Here is a 21,823-nt window from a genome sequence, read left to right on the forward strand (position 1 = left end):
CCCCGGTGCAACATTGCCAACTTCTCAGCTATCACTCATATTCACGGACGGGAAAGTTATTGACAAACAATCCTATGGATGCCTACTCAGGAGGAGATCCCACTGAATTCAACAGGACTGACTTCTGTGTAGACATGCATAGGATTGTGCTGTAACAATTTCTGCAGGGTGGATAAATGTCATTTGCTGGAGCTACAAGGCAAAGTCACAGAAGAGTCTGAGAGAGAAGGAAAAACTGGTCTGGACTGCTCCCAACTGCTTCTGAGTTTCCTACTATTTTTACATACCATAAATGCAAGTGAGGTTCTGAAATCAGGACAGTAGTCCTATGCATAAGCTATTGAAAAGTTAAACTCTCTTTAAAGAACGAGGTTGTAACAATATTGAAAAGAAACTGTCCTGGATTCACAGAAACAAATTCCACACCACACGTTCCATGAGATGAGGGCATTGGAATGGCCACATCAGATAACGAATCAGAAGAAACCTTGGCTACAGCTTGTGGTTAGTGAAGAGAGCACATAACCGTGAGTCTAGGTTTCAATAACATGCCAGGACAAGCCTTGACCTAGCTTGCTGTGGCACAGAAAGGGGAAGAACCAGGGAGGAGCAAAAGGGCTGCAGGCTGTTCTGCAGGAACCCACATGTCCATGCCATTTCTGTAAGACGTACAATAATCCCTCGTTTATGTTTGCGTTGCTGTCCCTGCTTGTTTGTACCAGGGCCAACCAAAGATGTCTGTCACCTGAGGTGAACCACAAAATGGTGTGTCCTCCTTCCCACCAGAGAAGAAGGGGTGAGTGAAGATCTACATCAGGAACAGGGGTGGTAGGGGTGGTGGTGGTAAAAATCTCTATGGAGATGTTCTGCCCCTAAAAATCCTGTTGTCTGAGGCAATGGCCTCACCTTGCTTCATGGGTGAGCCTGCCATGGTTTGTAGTGAAATGTAAGCCTCTCAGGGAGCCTTTTGGATGCAGAAGAGTGGGCTAAATATTCTTTAAATAATAATATAAAAAGAGGAGCACATACAGTGGTACCTTGGGTTACAGATGCTTCAGGTTACAGACGCTTCAGGTTACAGACTCCGCTAATAGTACCCCGTCTTAAGAACTTTGCTTCAGGATGAGAACAGCAATCGCATGGTGGCAGCGGGAGGCCCCATTAGCTAAAGTGGTACCTCAGGTTAAGAACAGTTTCAGGTTAAGAACGGACCTCCAGAATGAATTAAGTTCTTAACCTGAGGTACCACTGTATAAGCACCCAGCGACTCTAGATGTGAAGAAATTTTGTTTTGTTAATCCATCGTTATCTTTTTGCTGATATTCTTTGGCTCTTAGTGGTGCAGTGTACAGGCAGGAGCAGAGGAAAGGTATCATAGAAACACTTGTACTTTTATTACAGGGACATCACTGCGAGGTCTCGGGAGGAAGTCACAACCACTACCAGTCCACTGAATTTCTGCAAACTGTGTGGACAGGTGAGGGGTACTCCAGTATGCATGTCCTACAGGGATCGGTTGCTCTGAAACAGTCTATCTAGCCAATTTAAATTGCAGCTGCCTGAATGTCCCCCAGATGGAAAGAACTGCTTTATTCTAGGGGCAGCAGCAGACAGACAGGCAGGCAGACAGAAAGACAGATGTGTGATATGATAACAGTCCTGGCCTTCAACCAGTGGAAATATTTAGCTAAAAGCAGGATAAAACTAGACAGCCTGGAGGAACCCTGAAGAAAAGGAACAGCTGCAGGGCCTTCATGAGGCATAATGAGCATAAAAGAAGTTTCCAAAACACCTGGATTACAAAGCACCTCTGATAGCAATGGAAAACTCTCCAAGCAGACACAAAGAGTTCTCTCTCATATGCAAAGCAGCATTTAGATTTTCACATCAACCTATATGCAATTTGCTGTACACACAATGTCTGTCACTTGGCCAACAGACTTATATTGGCTGGATTGTTTCAATTAATGTTAAAAAGCTGCTTGCCGTATTTTCCTTCCTAAAATATTGCTTCCGTTCAGCAATATGGTTTTACCTGACTATACTTCCAAATAAAATGGAGGAATAGTTCAGACATCTTGTTTGTTGCAGCCTTGTGGCAAAAGAAGTAAAATGTGACTGGAACATAGCTGTCAACGTTTCCCTTATTTTAAGGGAAATTCCCTTATTCCGAATAGGATTCCTCGCAAGAAAAGGGAAAAGTTGACAGCTATGGACTGGAATTGTCCTCCGCTGAAGCTGAGGGTCACTTTAAATGACTCAACCACATTTACAGGGATCAATTACATGGCATAAATACAGTAGAAATTAAAGTGTTACATGAGTGGATACATGTATGTTGGGGAGAGGGAGACAACCCTGGTGGGCTTCCGATTCAGTGGTTGAGATCCCACAAGGTAAGTTATGTCCACATGATTAGTTTATATAAACCAGGCGTGGGAAACCTCAAGCTCAGGAGTTGAATGTGTCTTCCAAGCCCTTTGGGATTCTCCTCAGGCCACACCCCTCATTAGCCATACTTTGCACCTTCCTTTTTCACTGGTGGTACCAGTGTTATGGAATGCCCTCCCTGCTGAAATATGAGAGGCCCCATCAGTGTTGGCATTCCGCAGGCTTGTCTTTAGGCAAATAGCCCCTTGAACTGAACTTTCAGTGTTATGATTTTTTTAAAAAAAACCACAAGCCAATAATGGCCACTTACCTGGTACAGAAGTGGGCAGCGGTTGCAACTCGGCACAGTCTTTCCCCTTCCTTCTGAAGCCATGCCATATTTGCCCCGACCATTGGCTCCTCTCCCCTAGCCACCGTGGTGCCTGCTGGGTTTCTGCCAAACCCAGTTTGAAATTTCTGGCCAATCCGCAACAGCCTTGGGGGCGGGGCAATCGGAGCAGACCACACTGGAGGAGGCTTTACTCCTATCTACTCCAAGAGAACAGTGGCCCCAGAGCATCACCGACGCAGCCCACCCTCTTGTTTTTCTTCCCAGGCATGCAGGGAAGAAACGGTTGTACGATGGCTGCTGTTTTTGCAGGGCCGGGAAGGAATTTCCCCTGCTCTGCAGGTTTTGCCTTCTCCATAGCAATTGTCACCACTTTGGCAATTTAGACTTTGGGCAGAATCCTTTAGTCAAGCATCTGAAGAAGGGGTGAAGTGGTGACTTCCTGCAGTGGCAATAAGCGGGTACCCCATTAGAGGGGTCATGAGGGTAGTCTCTGTCCACAAGCACATGGCAGAGGGGCCTAGAGCTACCCTCAGCGATTTGGGGAGGGACCAACTGCGTAAAATCATGTTTTGTGTTGGTCCCATATTCCCCTAACCTACCCTGACACGGCTCAGACCCCAGCAAGGGTGTGTGTATCCCTATACACACCCAATGCCTATACCAAGGTTTACCTACATCCTTCCGCCTGCCTTGCCCCACTCCCTAGCCATGGGACTCCTCATGAGGAAGCTGTTCCTGGAGGAAGAACTGTGAGGGAAAGAGACTTCATCAGGCAAGGCCTCCTTCCACCTGCCTTGCCCCACCCTCCGGCCCTAGGAGTCCTCATAAGGGAGCTGTGCCTGGAGGAAGAACTGTGAGGGGAGAGACTCCATCAGGCAAGGCCTCCTTCCACCTGCCTTGCCCCACCCCCTGGTCATGGAACTCCTTATAAGGAAGCTGTTCCTGGAGGAAGAACTGTGAGGGGAGAGATTTCATTAGGCAAGGCCTCCTTCCACCTGCCTTGCTCCACCCTCTAGTCCAGGGGTCGGCAATGTTTACCTCACCTGGGGTGGTTCACTCCAGGGAGATCCCTCCATGGGCCGGATTGCCCGTGTGCCTGCAATTTCTGGCACCTGCATCTGCACAGATGTGATTTCTGATATCTGCATAGATGTGATTTCCAGTGCAGCGCACAGGGACTTGCTGAGCAGGCGGCTCGGTTTGGGGGCAGCTTGTGGACTGGTTAAATGACCTCCATGGGCCGCTTGTGGCCCATGGGCCTTAGGCTGCCTACCCCTGCTCTAGTCTCTGCTTCTCAATCTGTATTGTATTATTTTATGTACTGTGGCTTGCCGTTGTTTTATTGATTATAGTTTAGAAATTATTTATTGTAACTGTTGAGTGGATTTCTGTTTAACTTTTATATGTTGATATTATTATTTTATACTATTCTAATAATTGTTGAATGTTCCTTTTTGATGTAGGTTGCTTATTTTAAAGTTTTGTTTTATTATCACATTTTTGTATTGCATTAGATTGTTATAAGGTGTACATTTTTTGTTTCTTCAGCTTGTAAACCGCCTTGAGTATTGTAAGATAGAAAGACAGTATACAAATTAAAAATGATGATGATTAGATGTTCTCATGCCTTCTCCTTTGACTGTGAGGCCTGGCTCCTGGGAGAGGGGGTGCTGTGGGTACACAATAATCATGCCATGGCAGAGCTAACCGGGTCCTGTCAGCTGACTGTAGTGTCCTTACTATGCAGTACGTACAGTAGTACCTCGAGTTAAGTACTTAATTCGTTCCGGAGGTCCATTCTTAACCTGAAACTGTTCTTAACCTGAAGCACCACTTTAGCTAATGGGGCCTCACGCTGGTGCCGCGCTGCCGGAGCACGATTTCTGTTCTCATCCTGAAGCAAAGTTCTTTACCCGAGGTACTATTTCTGGGTTAGCGGAGTCTGTAACCTGAAGCATATGTAACCTGAAGCGTATGTAACCCGAGGTACCACTGTAGTTTTAAAAAAAGTGGAACAAACAATATTCTCTTCCATCCTTAATTGCATGTACCTAAATGAATTCAGAATGTTGATAGGAATCCAGAGGCCTCGAAGGTTTGAGTACACTATTCATATAGTCAGCATTTACAGTGCATTTATAATGAATATAATCTTCCTAGAAAGATAATAAAAAATAAAACCAGAGATTGAGCAAATACACTGCTCCAGGCATAATCAACCTTTGAATATCAAGGGGGCAGTGCTTTCAAAGCTACGCTCATGCCCATGTTCCTTCCGAAAGGAAAGAAAGAAAAGGTTGCCTTGCCATCAGTGTACCCATGTGCATTGCTCCTTGTTTGAATTATGCTTGTGAAGTGCACATCTAAGCAGTTTATATGGAGGGGGAATGGAGATAATGGCAGAGCTCTCCCTCCCTCTCATCTGTTTCATATGGATGGGACACTACGGTACTCCTCCAGAAAAAGGGGAATTACAGGGAGTGTCGTGCTAAGGGTAAGATGTGCCACTGAAATCTGCTTTGATTGATCATGTGGACAAGCCCTTGGCTGGTGGCAATTGAGAATTACTGCCCCATAATTCAATCAATGCCTTTCCTTTATTTTGTTCACAATGAAGGCTTTTAGTTCCGAAAAGACGTACAATTCAGTGTCTAAGAGAGAGAGGGAGCGAACGAAAAGCAGGTTTAAAAGAGTAAATCACTCTTTGCCTTACTATAAAATTAACTACTACAACAGAAGACTAGGGATGAATGCAACTATTTTAATGCATCTCTTGGGGGGAGGGGATATTGCACCAGCTGGCAACTGCTATAAAAATGCCAAGATATTAGCGGTGGCTTTCCTAGGAAAGAAACATCACTGAGTGTAGCTCTGATAACAAATGGCAGGATTTCAGTGGTGGCCAAGGGCAAGTCAGTAAATACAAGAAGGAAGACAATCCTTGCCTTCAGTTCGCCTGTCAGCGAGTTGATTGATGGTTGCACAGAGCCTTGAATCCCACTCTTGTTGTTATTTGCTTCACGTTTATTTAAAAAAAGGATGCCAGTGGGTAACAATCACATTGGCACCAGGAACTTTCAATTATGCAGGCAGGGAAGGCAGAAGTAAATGTATTGTTGCACGCCATCCCAATCCCAGAATGATGTGTGCAAGATTCTAGGGTTCCAAGCATTAACACCCCAAAAAGGTCTCCTTTCTCCCATAGACATGGCATTGGAGTCAAACAGAAATCGACCATTGCTCAGTTTCTCTGGCTTTCCAGGCTGCAGCTTCTTCTGGGTCACAATTACAGCAAACTCTCAACTCAACTCCCAGCTTGGTTGGTTACAGCATGGTGCTGGCAATGCCAAGGTTGCAGGTTTGATCCCCATATGGGACAGCTGCGTATTCCTGCATTGGACTAGATGATCCTTGGGGTCCCGTCCAATTCCATGAGAATTGGGGGAAGCCCCCCCCCATCTGAATTTGGCACAGATTCCCTTCTCTGTTTGCTTCCTTAATGGCCCATCACCTTTCCTTTGTTCTCTTAATGACCCATCACTCCAGACGATTATCTCAACACATCGAGCTAGCCTGGCTTATTTAGATTTTAACACTTACTGGCTCCAGGAATTATAGGTGTCAGGCACCCACAAACTAATAACAGTATTCAGCTTTACCTGTGGAGTTGTTATCGTCATTGTGCCTGCCAAAGTGTTTTTCTGTTTCTGTGAGTCACCTGTCTACCTGAACATATTGTGGTTCTGTTACCCAGGAACTCCTGTGTCAGATCCTATGGTTACCGGTAATTGCTTGCTTGATTTCATGGAACTGTCAGGGCTGGGCTATTAGTACAGTGGTACCTCAGGTTAAGTACTTAATTCGTTCCGGAGGTCCGTTCTTAACCTGAAGCACCACTTTAGCTAATGGGGCCTCTTGCTGCCTCTGCGCCACCGGAGCACGATTTCTGTTCTTATCCTGAAGCAAAGTTCTTAACCTGAAGCACTATTTCTGGGTTAGCGGAGTGTGTAACCTGAAGCATATGTAACCTGAAGCGTATGTAACCCGAGGTACCACTGTAGTAGTCTGGAGATAGCCAAGAATTGGTCCAAGGGCAATCAGGATCAAGTAGAAAACCAGAAGACTGGAATGGAGAACAAACCAGGTGTCAATAAAGTAGGGCAGGGATGAGGAACCTGTGAGCCTCTAGATGTTGTTGGCCTAAAATTCCTGCTATCCCTGACCATTGGCTTTGCTAGCTGTGGCTGATAGGATGCCAAGAATACCTGGACAGCCTCAGGTTCCCATCCTCACAGTAGAGGGATCAGAGGGTAAATCAGAGGAGAGGACCAGTAAACAAATTGGGAGTCAGGGCAAATAACAGAAATGCAAAAGACTAGATTTCTGGTTGACCTGAGTGCTCAAGCAGGGCTTAGCTGGAAAATGAAGTCTGTTATATGATCCAGTGGCCAGGCCAGAACTGGAAGGTTTCTCCAGGGCCAGCGGACAGCAGTTCCTGACACCAACAAAGACAATAGAAGAGTAGGGAACACTAAGGAAGAAGAAAAAGGGAGGGGAACAAAGCTAATCTGTTTCAAGATGGATCTCATGAAAACTGAACAATGGGGTCCCATGCGGCGAATGTGGTCTTAAAGATTCTGTTTCCACAGCGCAGGTGTTTATATATAACAAGAGAGTGATCTCAGAAAAGAGGGATCCATAGAACCTCAGGGTATTTGGGAAGTTAGTTCAATACCAGTCTCCTGGCTATTGGTATTGTGTGAACAGGTTGGGATGGGCTCCTTGTGCATAATTGTACAGGGAGTCAAATGAATAGAAGATTGAGGGCAGTGGAGCTATTGAACTATTGTTGGATTTCATGTGCAAATCCTGGGTGGAGGTTGATTACCTTAGGAGGCAACACTTGCTGGCATGGAGCTATATTCCCATCAGAATGATCAGACAGAACAGTGTTCTTATGGTGGCTGTGTGTAGAAGGAATCACATGCAGAGTAATGTATTTGCATATAGCTGAAGTCCCTACATCTCCATGGCTACAGAGGGTAATCCTGCCTCCTGTTATGAAGGAGAACTAGAGCCCAATGCTCTTCACTTCCAGTGGAAGCTGGTCCATTAGGACAAGTGGAGCACTGCTCCTCCAACCTACAAAGTGTTAGAATCTTATTTGGAAAGAATTGTACAATTGTTTCAATTGCCTCTTCTCGCTTGCTTGCGGTCACCTATGATAAATAGCTTTTCTTGATGTTGGAGAAAAAAACACTTGAGATTCATTCAAGCTCTTGCCCTCAGAAGAACAGCTACCAGATATATGTTACTTTATTCGCCTATATTTACGATATTGTGTCAAACAAGGTAGATCATTCTCATGTTTTAAACAAATGTATTCTGGCAGCATTTTATTTTAAACCCTAATATGATTAATATGGGAACCTCGCAGGGTGCTCCCAGTTGACATTCTCTGCTCTCAACCTATGTACTGCTATAAAGAAGAAAGAAAAAGAAGATGTTACTCCAGGGCAGGCATCAATCTCCATAAACAGTTGCTGATTCATCATCAGCTATCTTGCATTGGTCTGATGTATCCATGATGGGAAGACCCCAGGAGGAGAAATTTTTAGTGTGGTGCCTAAATTTTCTTCATATTGTCATGCAAAAGAAAAAAGAAAAAAGCTCCCCACTGATTTTTCCTTATTTTATTGCATTCTTCTTGGCGGAATAAACAGAACCTGGAGTTTTCAAATATGCATAGGTTGTAGGGAACAGTGACCCCAATTCTCACATCACTCAGACTGGGTTACCTCTGAAGTTACTTTGAGAAGCGTCGTCTATATGGCCACTTGTGCTTTTGCTTGATTTAAAACTATGCCAGAGACAAGATACTATGCTGAGGGGGCAATCTGGGCTCTTTAATACACCCTAGAGGACTCTGGGCACATAAAATAATAAATAGATTTTTTTCTTTTTTCACTATTTATTTCTCTTTAGGTGTCTAATATAATTCTTCACACACTTCTTGTTTGAACTAACAATAAAAACAGAAATGACAGATTGTTGGTCCATTGATCGAAATAATAACAACAAAGCCACAACAGGGCAATATCTAAGCTATCACAAAGCAGAGAGCAAACTTTTGAATTCTCCAGACAATGTATATCTGTCCTATTGAAATCAATGGGACCCAGAGGTACTTCGTTTTGGTTGGTTTGAGTTCCATGTATGTTTTATTTTGGTTGATAGAAGACCCACCCTAAAGGTAAAGCAATGTATGGCAAGGCAATCCTATGCATGTTTACTCAGAGGTAAGTCAATGGGACTTACTCTCAGGTGGCCATACATGCATGTATTTCCAAACTTGGTGTCCTCCAGATGTTTTGGTCAGATTCCATCACCCCAGCCAGTATGCTCAATGAGTTGGGATGATGGCAGTTGTGTTTCAAAACATCTGGAGGAAGCCATGTTGGGGAAAGCAAATGTACTGCAGTGTAATTGCTATACCCTGCTACCTCCTTGTAAAAGTTATTAAAATCCAGTTTTTACAAAGCTTATTCAAAGCACTATAGTTTTGTCTGCTGAAAGATAACCCTCCAGAAAGGTACTAAGTAATATTGGTATTATTTCATGCTGATTAAATTGACATCCATTCAAAACAATTATCCAGAGCTAGTGCTTTTACAGTTGTTATTGGAGAGAGATTTGCATGTTGCATGGACACATTATAGTTTTATCTGAAATGCAGCAAACTTAAGTTTGGCAGAAGAAGTTGTCTTTTTCCCCAGCTACGTTCTGAATCCCTAAGAAGATAAAGCGAGACATCAACTATCTATAAAAAAACCAGGATATTTCTCTTACCTTCCCAAAGAGCAGGTCCAGAAGCACTAAAATATTCTGAAACGCAAGACCATCATCAGCTGGCAGAAACTTTAGGCCAGGCATGTCCAAAGTCCGTTTTGGGAGCCTAATCCAGCCTGCTGGTTGGTTTAATCCAGCCCTGTGGCAGTTTATTTCCTGGGGTAAAATCACAAAAAAGCTCAACTTCAATCCTAAAAAAAGGTTGGCCCTTTGGTCGGCCCTCACAGCCCTTTACTTCATCAAATCTGGTCCTCTTTGAAAAAAGTTTGGACACCACTGCTTTAGGCACTTGAGGAGGGCTCATGACTTTTGCAAGTCCTCCTCCAGTGAACACCAGACAGTTGTTATAGGAATTGCTTACAATGCTTTGCAGGAACCAAATGGGCAATTGCAGTGGCAGCCAACTTGCATTTATCAGAAACGTGTTGATGCTTCTACCGCCTTCCCCGATTCCACTTTCCTGGCTTGTAAGCCTGCCAACTCCCAAATACAGGAGGAAGTAAAGGGGAGGAAAAGGAGCAGAGGCGCCAGCCATCCAGCACTCGCTGACATGGTGGGCTTACAGGAACACTGGGCTCCCCCTGCTCAAGAGGACAACATGCTCAGGGACACCTCAAAGTTTCAGAAACTCATCGCTGTGTATGCTGTTTCTCAAAATTAAAACATGCTCGGAGCAGCTCACAAAAGCAGAGGCTGCGTAAGATATTTCATTAACAATTAAGAGACACAACAAAACTTGTATCGTCATATCAACTGCAGTTTAATTAAAACTTCTCATATTAATAAATGAATAATAAAATTCAAAACCCCACTGATGCTGTAATTCATAAGGTCTAACATTAAAAATATGTAATCCAGATAACAGCAAATAATGCATCTCCAAAACTGAATATTGACCCCCAGCAACAACCTCTAAACAATAACCCCACCCTGATAGGCTCTAGGCTCTTTTCGGTGGCAGAAGCAGAATAATCAGAATAATCCCAGGCCAGGTAGAAATGGACAGAGAGCAGGGGCAAGGTCTTATAGGACTCCCAGCAAGATGGTCTCTGGCACCTTCAATATTATTTTAGGGACCAGGTATATATGTATAGTGGTGGCCCCTTTTGTCTTTATTTTTTAGGGGGGTGGGTTGTGTTGGAGTTGCCTTTTTTAATATATGTTATGTTACATATGTTTTAGATATATGTTATGGGTGTGTTTGGGGGTTTTTTAATGCTAGGTTTTGATGTTTGTATAATTTGGATCATTTCTTATGAAAGAAGCGAGTAATAAATATATAAATGGAATGACTTGGAAACATGGCTCTTGGCTGTTTGGGTCTTTAAAGTTTCATAGATGCCATTTGAATTGAGCCTGGAAATAGACAGGGAGGCAGTACAGATGACAAAGGGCTGGTATTATATGATCCTTTTTGTTTGCTTCACTGTTTTGGACAAGCTGAACTTCCTGACCATTTCTAAAGCAGTGTCATCATAGTTGGTATATTGGTGGAAGCTGATAAAAGGAATTCTGAGCCATGAAATTCACCTGTTCCTCAAGGGAGTGTGATGGCAAAGACACACCAGATCTGGGGGGGGGGGGGCAGCTGCCGGTCCTCACAGAACAGTTTATACACCACTCAACTGATCAAGCAAACCACCCACTAAGAGGATACACAGTGGTATCCAGTAAAGTTTTACTGAAAGTTGATTATAAATTAATGGATCTAACTTAGTCATGTTCATTCATTTCAATGGCTCTACTCTGAGTAAAGCGTAGTTGAAGACCACTGAAAATACTATTGCTATTTGTCATTGGCTGTGCCTATGCTTTTTACAGTCTCAGTTCTAAAATATTCAGGACACATCAAATAAAATTATTTGATAAGCAGAATGAGTTGAAAAGAAGTTAAGTGTGTAGCCTAGTCTTCCATGTTCCGATTTTTAAAAGAAACTCAACACATGTAAATCAGACGTTTGTTCTTTTCTAGACTAGTTATTTGGGATTTACATTTTTGCCCTGTTCCAGCAAAAGATAGCCCCGTGTTTACCTGATTCAGATTCTTTTCTGGTCACCACCAAACTTGATTGATGCATTTGCTTGTAGATCAGCTTTTGCTAACTCAATTTCCTCCAGATATTTTGGACTAGAGCTCCCATCAGATTCTGCCAGCTGCCATAGATGAACATGCACTTGCCTACCTGGGACTGCTAGTTCCAAAGCATGGTAAGATTTGGATTGAGCCATTCTGTTCTAGTCTGGGTTTGTTTGCTTTTAAGTAAAAAAACAAAAACAAAAGAATTTAAGACTAGTATGGAAGACTTATTGATCCATGACTGTATGGAAAGGTCTCTTCCATCCCTCTCAGCTTACACCTGGTCTTTAGCCCCATGCCAGTTCCCAGCAGTAGAGACAAGATGACAGAGTAGCTGGAATGATTACAGGTGAGTGAAAGGTACTTTAATTTTGCAGAATGTTAGTTAGCTACATGGTTTGTTTCCTCTAATCACACGGTTACATGACATTTCTATGGGTTTCTGTGGAAAACCCAGGTAGATGGGTGGAGTATAATTATTATTATTAGCCTACCATTTTTTTTTAAAGGCCACAATTCAGTTTCAGATTTTGTTATAAACCTAAATCTTGTACATCTTAACACACAACAAGGCTGCCCTTTTCCTTAATTTGGATCAAAGCTGGTTTGATGGGAAATGTATCGAAACAAGAGGATATGAATTGTGGCTCATGTTGTGTGTATACTGCTTCCCAAAACACTGCTGAGAGCACACTGGATGCAGAGTAGATGGGGATAACAGTACGTATATAGCCCATATGTGAATTCCGGGACTAAATTAGTCAAGCAACTCTTGAATTGCCCCTTTAGATACTTTAGATAACGTTGCACCAATATTAGCTTTCATCCATTGTGAACTCAAAGCCAAATGAATTGGCAGTGAACCCACATAAGGCTAAATCAAGAGAGATTAACACAGAATCATTCAGCTGCCCATAAAAAATAAAGCTTTACGTCACTCGAGTCTTAACAGCAGATACAAGACTGCTGAGCCATAGTTTCTCCTTACATGCATTCATTCATCCACCCACCTTCCTACCCTCCCATATACTTACTCCTGAGAATATTTTTTTTTTTAAGGATAGGAAAGCCTCTCCTTATCTCACTCAGTGCAAATAAATAATAGTCAGTTTTACATAACATTTGACAGACTATTTGGATAAAGCTGTAACAGTTAAATTAAGGCTTAAAGCTGAAGTGGGCTAAAAGTTTCACATTTGAAAAGCACGAATCTAGATTGTGGCATGAAATGATGTGCTCTCATAACAGAAACTTTAAATATATATATCTATCTAAAAATGTGCTTTGTGTTAAATTGAAAGGGTTTTTGGAAACCGTCAGTGAGAGCTTAGGGAAGTGCGAGGTATTTTGCCACAGGAAGAGTGTCCGTAATGATTGAGGAGTATTTTAGGGTGCTCTGTGGCAGTTCCTGAATCAGTGAGGTGACTCAATGGAGATTTATGAAGCTGATGACTGGGCCACCTATAGACCGGGTGCTCTAAAAATGGGCTCCATCTATTATAAGGCCGGCTACAGCCAGAAAGATAGCTGGAATCATTTGAAGACATGCAGAGATATTGAGAAGTTGAAACTGTTGCAGTGATAAGATTTGTGTGTGTAAACTGTGTGTGTGTGAAATGAGAAGTGGAGATAACTGCTGATGAAGGTAGCTAGAAGACAAGAAGAGGGTGACATCATGCAAGGTAAAGCAAGCAGAAAAAGATGCAGGGGATGGAAGAATTAAAACAACTGAAATGAAAGTGGGGTCCCCTCTATAAATATGGATGCCATATATATTGCATTCAACCAATTACTTATCCTTGAAGGATTTTTTTTGGGTTGGGAAGGGACACAGCTCAGTGGTACAGTGTACAATAATGCATGCAGAATGGGCAGCAGGTGATGTAAAAACCCCTCTGCCTATGACCCAAATAGGTGTTATCAGTCAGAAAAAGACTGTTGGATCAGATAGTATAAAGCAGCTCCACATTTTGAAGTTATGAATTAAATCAAGATCAGAAAAATAAAATCAGCAACTAAAACATGCTTGCTTGCCTTCAATCTAATCCTGATTAAGGACTGAATTACAAGGATCGGGGTAGGCAACAGATCAAAGAAATCTATTGATGTAAACTTCTCTTTTATAAAGGAAAAATACTCTAGAGGGGAGAAACCAATGCTTTTACAGAGGTGTAATACCACTGCCTTTCTTTTGCAAACACCAAACCTGCAAGTCTAAGAAAGCTCTTCAAAAATTCCTCTGCAATCAACTCACCTTCTCCAAACACTTAGGGAGGGCAAGGGGAGAGAGAATAGTTGCATGTAAAAAATGAAACCATCAACATTGTGCTGAAGCAGGCCCCTCTGCCAAATCTTTACAGTACGTCAATCTACAAAAATGCACACATAAGTCTGGAATGTCTTGTTTGTATGTTTGCACTTTGAAGAACAGACTCAGCAATCCCTTTTCCGAATTCACCAATAACCAAAAGGAAAACAAAACAATCTGTCTGTGTTGTCAGTTGTGTAAAGTGAGGGAGATGGAGAAGAGTTATTTCCTCATTTGTCAGGGATTTTCTATAGGCACCGAAACAGGAAAATTCAATAGTCCATTACATTCGGCAGATCTTGTGAGCTGAACAAGTTAAAATTCACTGTCATGCAAACATTTTAGATGCTTTCTTAAATGGACTTGTTTTAAAGCTGGGTTTGTTTGTTTGCTTGCTTAATGCAAGGCTGGCATTCATCAGGTCTGAGAGATATTAACAGCAATGCCAATTCTGCCCGATTTTCTTTTGTGGCTTTGCATGCAATGACACTGAAAACAGTAGCAGATGCTTGCCTTTCCAAGTGATGCTTTGTTGATGTGTGTGCGTGCGTGCCCTGGACCAACAGGACCACCTTTGCATTCCACAATTTTCTGCTTCCTTTGTAAAAATTACATAATGGGTTTTTTTCTGTGTTCAACTTCAATACTTGAGCAGACCAAAGCTCCTCCTTCTCTGCCAACCCCCCCAGGCTACTGATGCCCAGCAGGCAATCACACAGGTAATATATGATTTGCTGTTGAGGGGAACTCCTACAAAGCTGTCTGTGGTAAATGTATCATTTTCTGCTGGGGATGATGAGATACACTATATTTTCTTGTAATTGATGCATGGAATGTGCCATTTGTCATCGAGAAAAGGACCCTCATCTGAACTGCAGGTGGCATGGTGGTCTGGCTGAGAGGACAGGGAAGTAGATATGGTGGCAGATGAATCCCATATTTAATTTGGCCCAGCTTGAAGGGAACTGGTCTCTACTTAACATGGGGCCATCTTATTTGAGCCGGGCTCTTTTAATTTTCAAATTCTCACCCCCCCCCATTTCTAATACTTGCCTAATTCCTGAATGAAACAAGAGCAAAGTTTCATGAGTAGCAAAAATATAGTTCCCACTGTGTGTTTCTCTTTTTTTTTACAGCTAATTACAAGGTTAAGAGCAATGCAGAACTGAAATATATTAATTACAGAGATTGGTGCACTTCTAAAAGTGAAAAAATGCTGAGGCATCATTTTCATTCATTGTCTTTATTTGTGAAAATACTGCCACTATTTAAGTGGATATAAAGCCCTGCATTTATATGCATTCACATACGTTTGTGACATGCCAAGCAAAATCCACTGTACAGGGTTTTTGTTCCTTTTGCAAAGGCTTTTAGTCTCAATTTGAAATATCTAATAAGAAAACATTCAAAGAACTGTCACGGAAATGACACAGCAAGCCCTTTCTGTCCTCAGGAATTGATGCTGCAAGACTGGACTTGTGATTTATACAAACATACTAATGTTGTTTTCAGAGCTGTGCTGCCTAAAGTCTTCTAGATTAGCCAAACATTTTGACAATAATGGCAACTCTTCAGGTGAAGCCTGAACATTTGATATTTTGGATTAAAACACTTTAACCTTTAAAAAACAAACACACATTGTTGCATGGGAGGGGAAGAATCACCCTTTATCAAATTGTTACATTCTAAAGGTTACTTATTGCCCTGTCTGTGTTTCTAGTGTCTGCTTGTCAACTATCTTCAAATTTAACCCTTCACAATAATTTAACAGGCTTAAAACTAACCATTTCATCACAACATTCTCTGCACATATAAACCTGTTTTGGATTCCAAACGATTTGCACTGTGGCAACTTCAGGTATGGCAGAACAGTTGGGCAGCAGAAAATTATACCCTGGAACTGGGCACTTTCAAGACTGGGTCTTTAATTAGCTTAACAATAAAAACCATAATTCATTTGTTTTAATTCAGTATTTACTAACCAGTGATGACAGAAGAGTAAGGCGCAATACTACACATGCCTATTCAGAAGGAAGTCCCACTGTGTTCAATGGAAGTTACTTCTAAGTAAGTGTGTATAAGGATACCTGTCTAAGATAACTTTGTTATTAGGTCAGTTTACAGGGGCACATTTCTCCAGCTGAAAATAAATCCAGATACATGACAGGACAGAGAAAGATTAGTTTAAACACATGGCTGTGCTTATGCTGAACTAGCAAGCATTTCTGTGGGTCTGGAAAACTGTAGCGAAGAGTTCACACTAGACTTTCTCAATATGATCTATACACGTGATTGAGCAGAAGAAGGAAACATTATAAATCCACTAAGCTGTATATCTGCAAAGGCATAGATCAAAGAACCATGCACAATGTTTTAAACACGGATTGGGGGCTCTCATACTCCTTTCCACTGCAGCTTCCATCCACCCTGAAAAAACACGAATTGATATATGATGTAGCATACAGCCTAGGGAAATGGATTAGAGAGAAACCGCCTGCCATAAAGGAGCAAAAATGCCTTCCACTTGTGCATGGGTCACTTGGGACAAGCCCCAATATGTAACCTGGCAAGTCTGAATGTAACAGGAAACTCTGAATTTTTACTCGAGCCATTTTAGGTTCTGGGTTCATGTGTTTCCCCCTAGCATCTGCTTTTAAACAAACCACAGTTCTTCACTACATCCAAACATGGGGAACGGTGGCTTCTTTTAAACTACAGTGAGTGAGCATGTCAGCATCAGGAACCACTTCTGGATCATCTGAACTAACTGTAGTTTTTAACTAACCAGTGTTCTCTGAGTTCAGGTGCAATGGGGAGCTATGGTTTGTCTAAAAGTGGAACCAGATACATCCAACTGCCTTTGGCATGCCCCAGGAGAGATGAAGAGATATTGTACAGACCAAGGCTCACCACAGTTCTTTCACAGAGTGGGGAAAACTATGAATTTTTACCTCTGAATTGGTCGTTTATCTTTATGTTTTTCAGATTTGCTTAGAGAACATTGTTAAAAATGAAAACATTGTGGGAAATTGGAAGGTGCAAGCATGGAGAAACCAAATGAAGGGCACATTCAGCCGGGAACAACTGCTACAGAAGCCTGTCTCAAAATAACATGCATTCACAAGATACTGAAAACTAGATGCAGGGCAAAAACATCACTTTGGCAGCACCAACAGAAACCAGCAGGATGATCTGCTTAAATATCCATTCCACATGAGTCCAGCATTTATTAAAGAGTCCATCCAAAATAAAGATTTGTCATCAAAATGTTATATTCTTGCATCACAGTTATCTGTGAAATTTCACAACTGTGCAGCTCAAACACACAAATGTGGGTAGCATCCATTTAAGATCAGTCTCTAATTTAAGTGAGTCCAGGAAAGGAATCAACACTTCCTATCTGAAAGGAAATATGAGCAGCAAAAATAAGGAAAAAACATGAAAGAAAAAAGTGTAATGTATTATTACATTGCTGAAACTACCCACAGAACTAGCAGAAACCCACTTCAATAAATTTGCCAAAAGGCTTTTAAACATCAGATTTATGTATACAAAAATCTTACAATGCATCTTTAACAAGTTGTTTCTATCCTGAACTTGTAGTAGGAAAAACACACACACATCCAAATAGTGTTTCTGTTTTATGTAAACTTACAGTTATGTTGCATCAAAAAAAGTTGCAAACCCTCTGCAACATTTTACTCAACTTGCAGATGTTTAGGTTGACAAATAAACTTTCCCAAAAAATTAAATATATCTGACCAGGTTTCTCTTTCAATATTTCCACGAAAAGACAGAATAGACATTTCCCACTACATTGAACGATACATACATATATGTATGTATATGTATATTCCATATTAAAAGCTTAACATATATTTAATATAAAGCAAAAATATTCATAAAAAACTTAACAGTGTTCAAATGTTCAGCCTAAATCTGCCAAGTATTCGACTATCACATCATGAATTAAGAGGCAGTTGACATATTGGGTGTCCAGCCCATCTGGTAAGCCCGTTCCAAAGTTCTCTTGCAGTCTTGTAGTACAGTACTGAAAGTGATGTGCGGATGCTGCTGCACTAGTTGTTCCACAGTCACTTCATTCACCTGCAAACAAAAGAGAGAATCTGTCACTTATGTTAAAAAAGGGAGCGGGGAGTCAACAATGGATTCGTCATGTGGCTGGCTAATTTGGATCTGAGTAAAAGAGCAGTGATTTGTTAAGAGGATCTTCACAAATATCTTCTCGAGATGGTTTTCGTTTTATACTACTTGGTGAGAATGAACTTAGAATTAAGGTCCCTTTTTTGGGTAACAGATGTAATGTCGGCCATCAATAATTAAAATATACAAGCCACGCAGGTCAGGAGCATCCTTGCTAGACCTTATCCAGAGATACCACCTTTGTTCCTTGATCATACAAAGCAATCAGAAAGACCTAATTAAACTTAACACCTTTACAACCGCTGTGCTGCGAGGGGATTAATTTGTCAATTATTTTAAAGCTGATTGTAGTTCATATCACAGAAACAGACAGCTTCCATGGTCCTTTTAGATAAATAATAGATTAACCTAAGAACCACAACTTTTAGGTAGCTTTCTTTGGAACCTTTATTGAACATATAAAGATACATCAATATTTAATTTAAATACTCAGCTGCCTAAATCTGACGGAGTGTCTCAGCAGAACAACTGCTCACTTTGCACTTCCTATTTTCGTGCCCTACGTCCAACTAATATGAGATAACAAGCCCAGTAATACCCACGACAACCACTTTCCATTCTTGCCACAAATAAGTATTCACTTTCCTTGAATTCCTCCTTGGCAGAAATCTTTTAAGCACAACCAAAACACCTTAAATATCAACCTACTTTCAACCTCCCCCCCCCCCCTCAAAAAAAGAATCCCCAACTGAAGCAATTGTGCTAGGCAGTGCAGAGAATGAACAGTGATTGCATTTTATGACAGGGATAAATGACGGGTTTAATCTACAGTTCTTCTGCTTTGATAATAGAAACACTCAATCTTCATTGGGAGATTTGTCAACTGAAGAGCAACTTGGATAGAAAATAGGTTTAACTTCTTTTCCAAGAACACAGAGACCCTGCAAGCTCTAAACACTTTTGTAAACAACTACATTACAGCAACACCAAAGATGTCTAAAAGCAGCAACTGCCTTTTAATAAATCAGAATGAGATCTGTGATGCTACAAGCCCCTTAGTAGCTTGCACACACCAGTAAATCACATTTTAAAAGCTGAGAAGAAAGTAGTCCCAAAAATGGATTCTGCTCTGCTTCTGCTTCTGTTATGTGTGGACGATAATTTAGGCCCAACAAAGTTGTTGCAAAGATTACTGAAATAAGGTTGGGAAAGTGTTGTGTGAAAACAAAGTATTAATTAGCATTATTAAGGGTAATTATAAAGCCCATAACTCAAGAATATACCCCAACCCATAAATACTATTTCTAAAAAATGCACACATCTAAATTGCTAGTAAAGAAAAAGAGAAATGATTTTCTTTGGTAGTATATGAAATATATATGATGTCATAAGCCTCCATGTATTGCTTCTGATGAAAACACTGTCTTATCTCAAACAATGATGGAGAAAACATCTCCAAGGAGCGAGGGGCAATATACAGTTTTCTTGGACAACAGCTCTTGGATATGGGAAGGCCATTAAAAGAACTAAAAAAGAACACAAGTTTAACATTAAGCAGCTTTTACTTTCTGCTGAATTTCCCAACGGTATTTAATTGTGAAAATAAGAAATACAAAGCAGTTTTAATTTGATTTATCAGGTCAAACTACATATATTAGCATTGTTCTGTAGCTTAAACCTGTACAATGGGACCATCCTTTTAAAAAAACAACCCATATTTAAACATGCACATATCCTTTATAAAGCCTAGCTGCTTATTTTTATATATATATTAAAAAATTATATATGGATGTTTTATGATGACCTATATTTGTAATGCCTAATAAAGGTTTGGCAAAGTAGAAGCATAAAGCCTAAAAGGATCCACTCAAATCCTGAAGCAGAGGTTGATTAAAAATAACATTTATTTATTTATTCAGTTATTTGTTTTTCATAGTGAATATATATTCTGGAAATTCTTATGTAAAAACTCTGTAGTTTGTTCACAGTGGCAAATAAAAGATCTATAAAAGTCATACAACCAGGTTAGTAAACAAATTACAATTCACATACTCATCAAACTGGGAAGAGTACCTGCAAATGCATATTGAAATGTGAGATTCTTCACCCTCAAAAAAGGGCGAGATAAAAGTGGGCGTGCATATACATGAATAACTATGTCACATATCTCCTCATAAGCACAGAGAAAGCGGTTTGTGCCCACTGCACATACAGGAGTCCTTTATCATTGGGTATGTGATCTACACCTGTAAAGGAATCTGTTTTTTCCTACACAAAACACCTTTCTGACATAAAACAGCATGAAATCTGTAGATAATCATGCATGATGATAGTATTTACATAGATTTCACTTCCGTGCCTTCTGTGTAGCAGCAACTGAAATGTGTGAGGCTTCCCAAAATAAGGAACTCCATTTGGAAGCCTGAGAAGTACAGTGGTATCTCGGTTTTTGAACGTCTCGGAAGTCGAACTTTTCAGTTTTCGAATGCCAAAAACCCGGAAGTAACTGCTTCGGTTTTTGAACGCTTTTCAGAAGTTGAACGTGCCATGCAGCTTCCATATTGAGTTTTCCGTAAGTAAATGCTTCCGGAATGTTTCGGAAGTCGAACCATCTTCTGGAATGGATTACGTTTGAAAACTGAGGTACCACTGTACTAAAATAAATAATGGCTAACTACTAGTCCCAATTAAAGCCCCATGGATCAACTTTCTGTTGGCAAAAAATATTTTTGACAAGCTACAATTTATTCATTAAATTCCAATAAAAACTAGGAGATGGTACATATATATGGTACTAGCATTAATGATAGAAGGTCTTCAGTCTATAGGCAGAAGCGAACAGTGTTCCTCTTGCAGGTGTTTTCTCTGTGATATTTTATTCCAATACTCATGGTGAACTCTGTGGACAGAGAAAGGTATCCAGTGTCCAACCCTCACATTTGTTCTGGGCTGAAAAACTTTTATGCAACCACCACCTTTGCCTTGCTTACAATTAATGGACTAGGCAGGTTTATGTGCTATCCTGCTGCTCTACAGGTATTATTTCCTCAAGTCATTTTTTTTTAAAAAAATAACAACAAATGTTTGACTTTTTAAAAACCTAATAGTTGAATGAATAACATTCTCAGGTGGCCCAATTATAATTCCTGCCTGTAGCTGCAACACAATGAAAGGTTTGTGGAGTCATTTTGTGTGATGTGCTATGCACTTGATCTGTTAAGGCCGATATGTTCCAGAGAGTTTCAATGATTACCTCAGTGCTTAGGGGCTTAGGACTAGTTGAATAACACACACACACACACACACACACACACACACAGCACAACATCTGCATTCTGGATTTCCTGAATGTTAAGGCAAACAATGTGCTTCGATTTAAATTATGGATCGAAAGCAACAGCAGTGGCCTGGTAATGAATGCACCTGGTGAAAGCCAGTGTTCACCAGAATACTGATGCAACACTTTGTCAAAATGAATTACAGAAAGGGCAGGATTAAGACCTTTAGAGGCCCTAAGCACTGAAAGGATTATGGTGTCCTCCATATGTAACACAAAATAAAAGCAACACTAAACCATCAAATAAAGTATTACTATTTTTAAATGACACAAATATTATGCAAATCTTGTCTGTCCTGAAACACTGTTGTTCACGAGAGTTTTTTATTCTTCTCAGCTGAGAAAGAGAGTTTTCTGTGGAGCAGT

General features: G+C 40.9%; 1 protein-coding gene and 1 long non-coding RNA gene across 2 annotated transcripts in view; one reads left to right on the forward strand and one right to left on the reverse strand.

Moving 5' to 3' along the window:
* The first annotated feature begins 604 nt into the window (after positions 1–604).
* On the forward strand, positions 605–17,228 carry LOC308458453. Its single transcript, XR_013977429.1, has 2 exons — positions 605–796; positions 16,942–17,228. It is a non-coding gene; the product is annotated as an uncharacterized lncRNA (long non-coding RNA).
* FBXL17 (F-box and leucine rich repeat protein 17) overlaps positions 15,184–21,823 on the reverse strand; it is a 145,961-nt gene continuing 139,321 nt past the window's right edge. Inside the window, exon 9 of the mRNA XM_080972678.1 lies at positions 15,184–18,063. Within this exon, the coding sequence (XP_080828804.1) occupies positions 17,926–18,063 (138 nt within the window). The 3' untranslated portion in view covers positions 15,184–17,925. The remainder of the gene's footprint in view (positions 18,064–21,823) is intronic.

Source organism: Podarcis pityusensis, assembly GCF_964106645.2.
Source record: "Podarcis pityusensis genome assembly, chromosome: 11".
NCBI classification, from domain to species: domain Eukaryota; kingdom Metazoa; phylum Chordata; class Lepidosauria; order Squamata; family Lacertidae; genus Podarcis; species Podarcis pityusensis.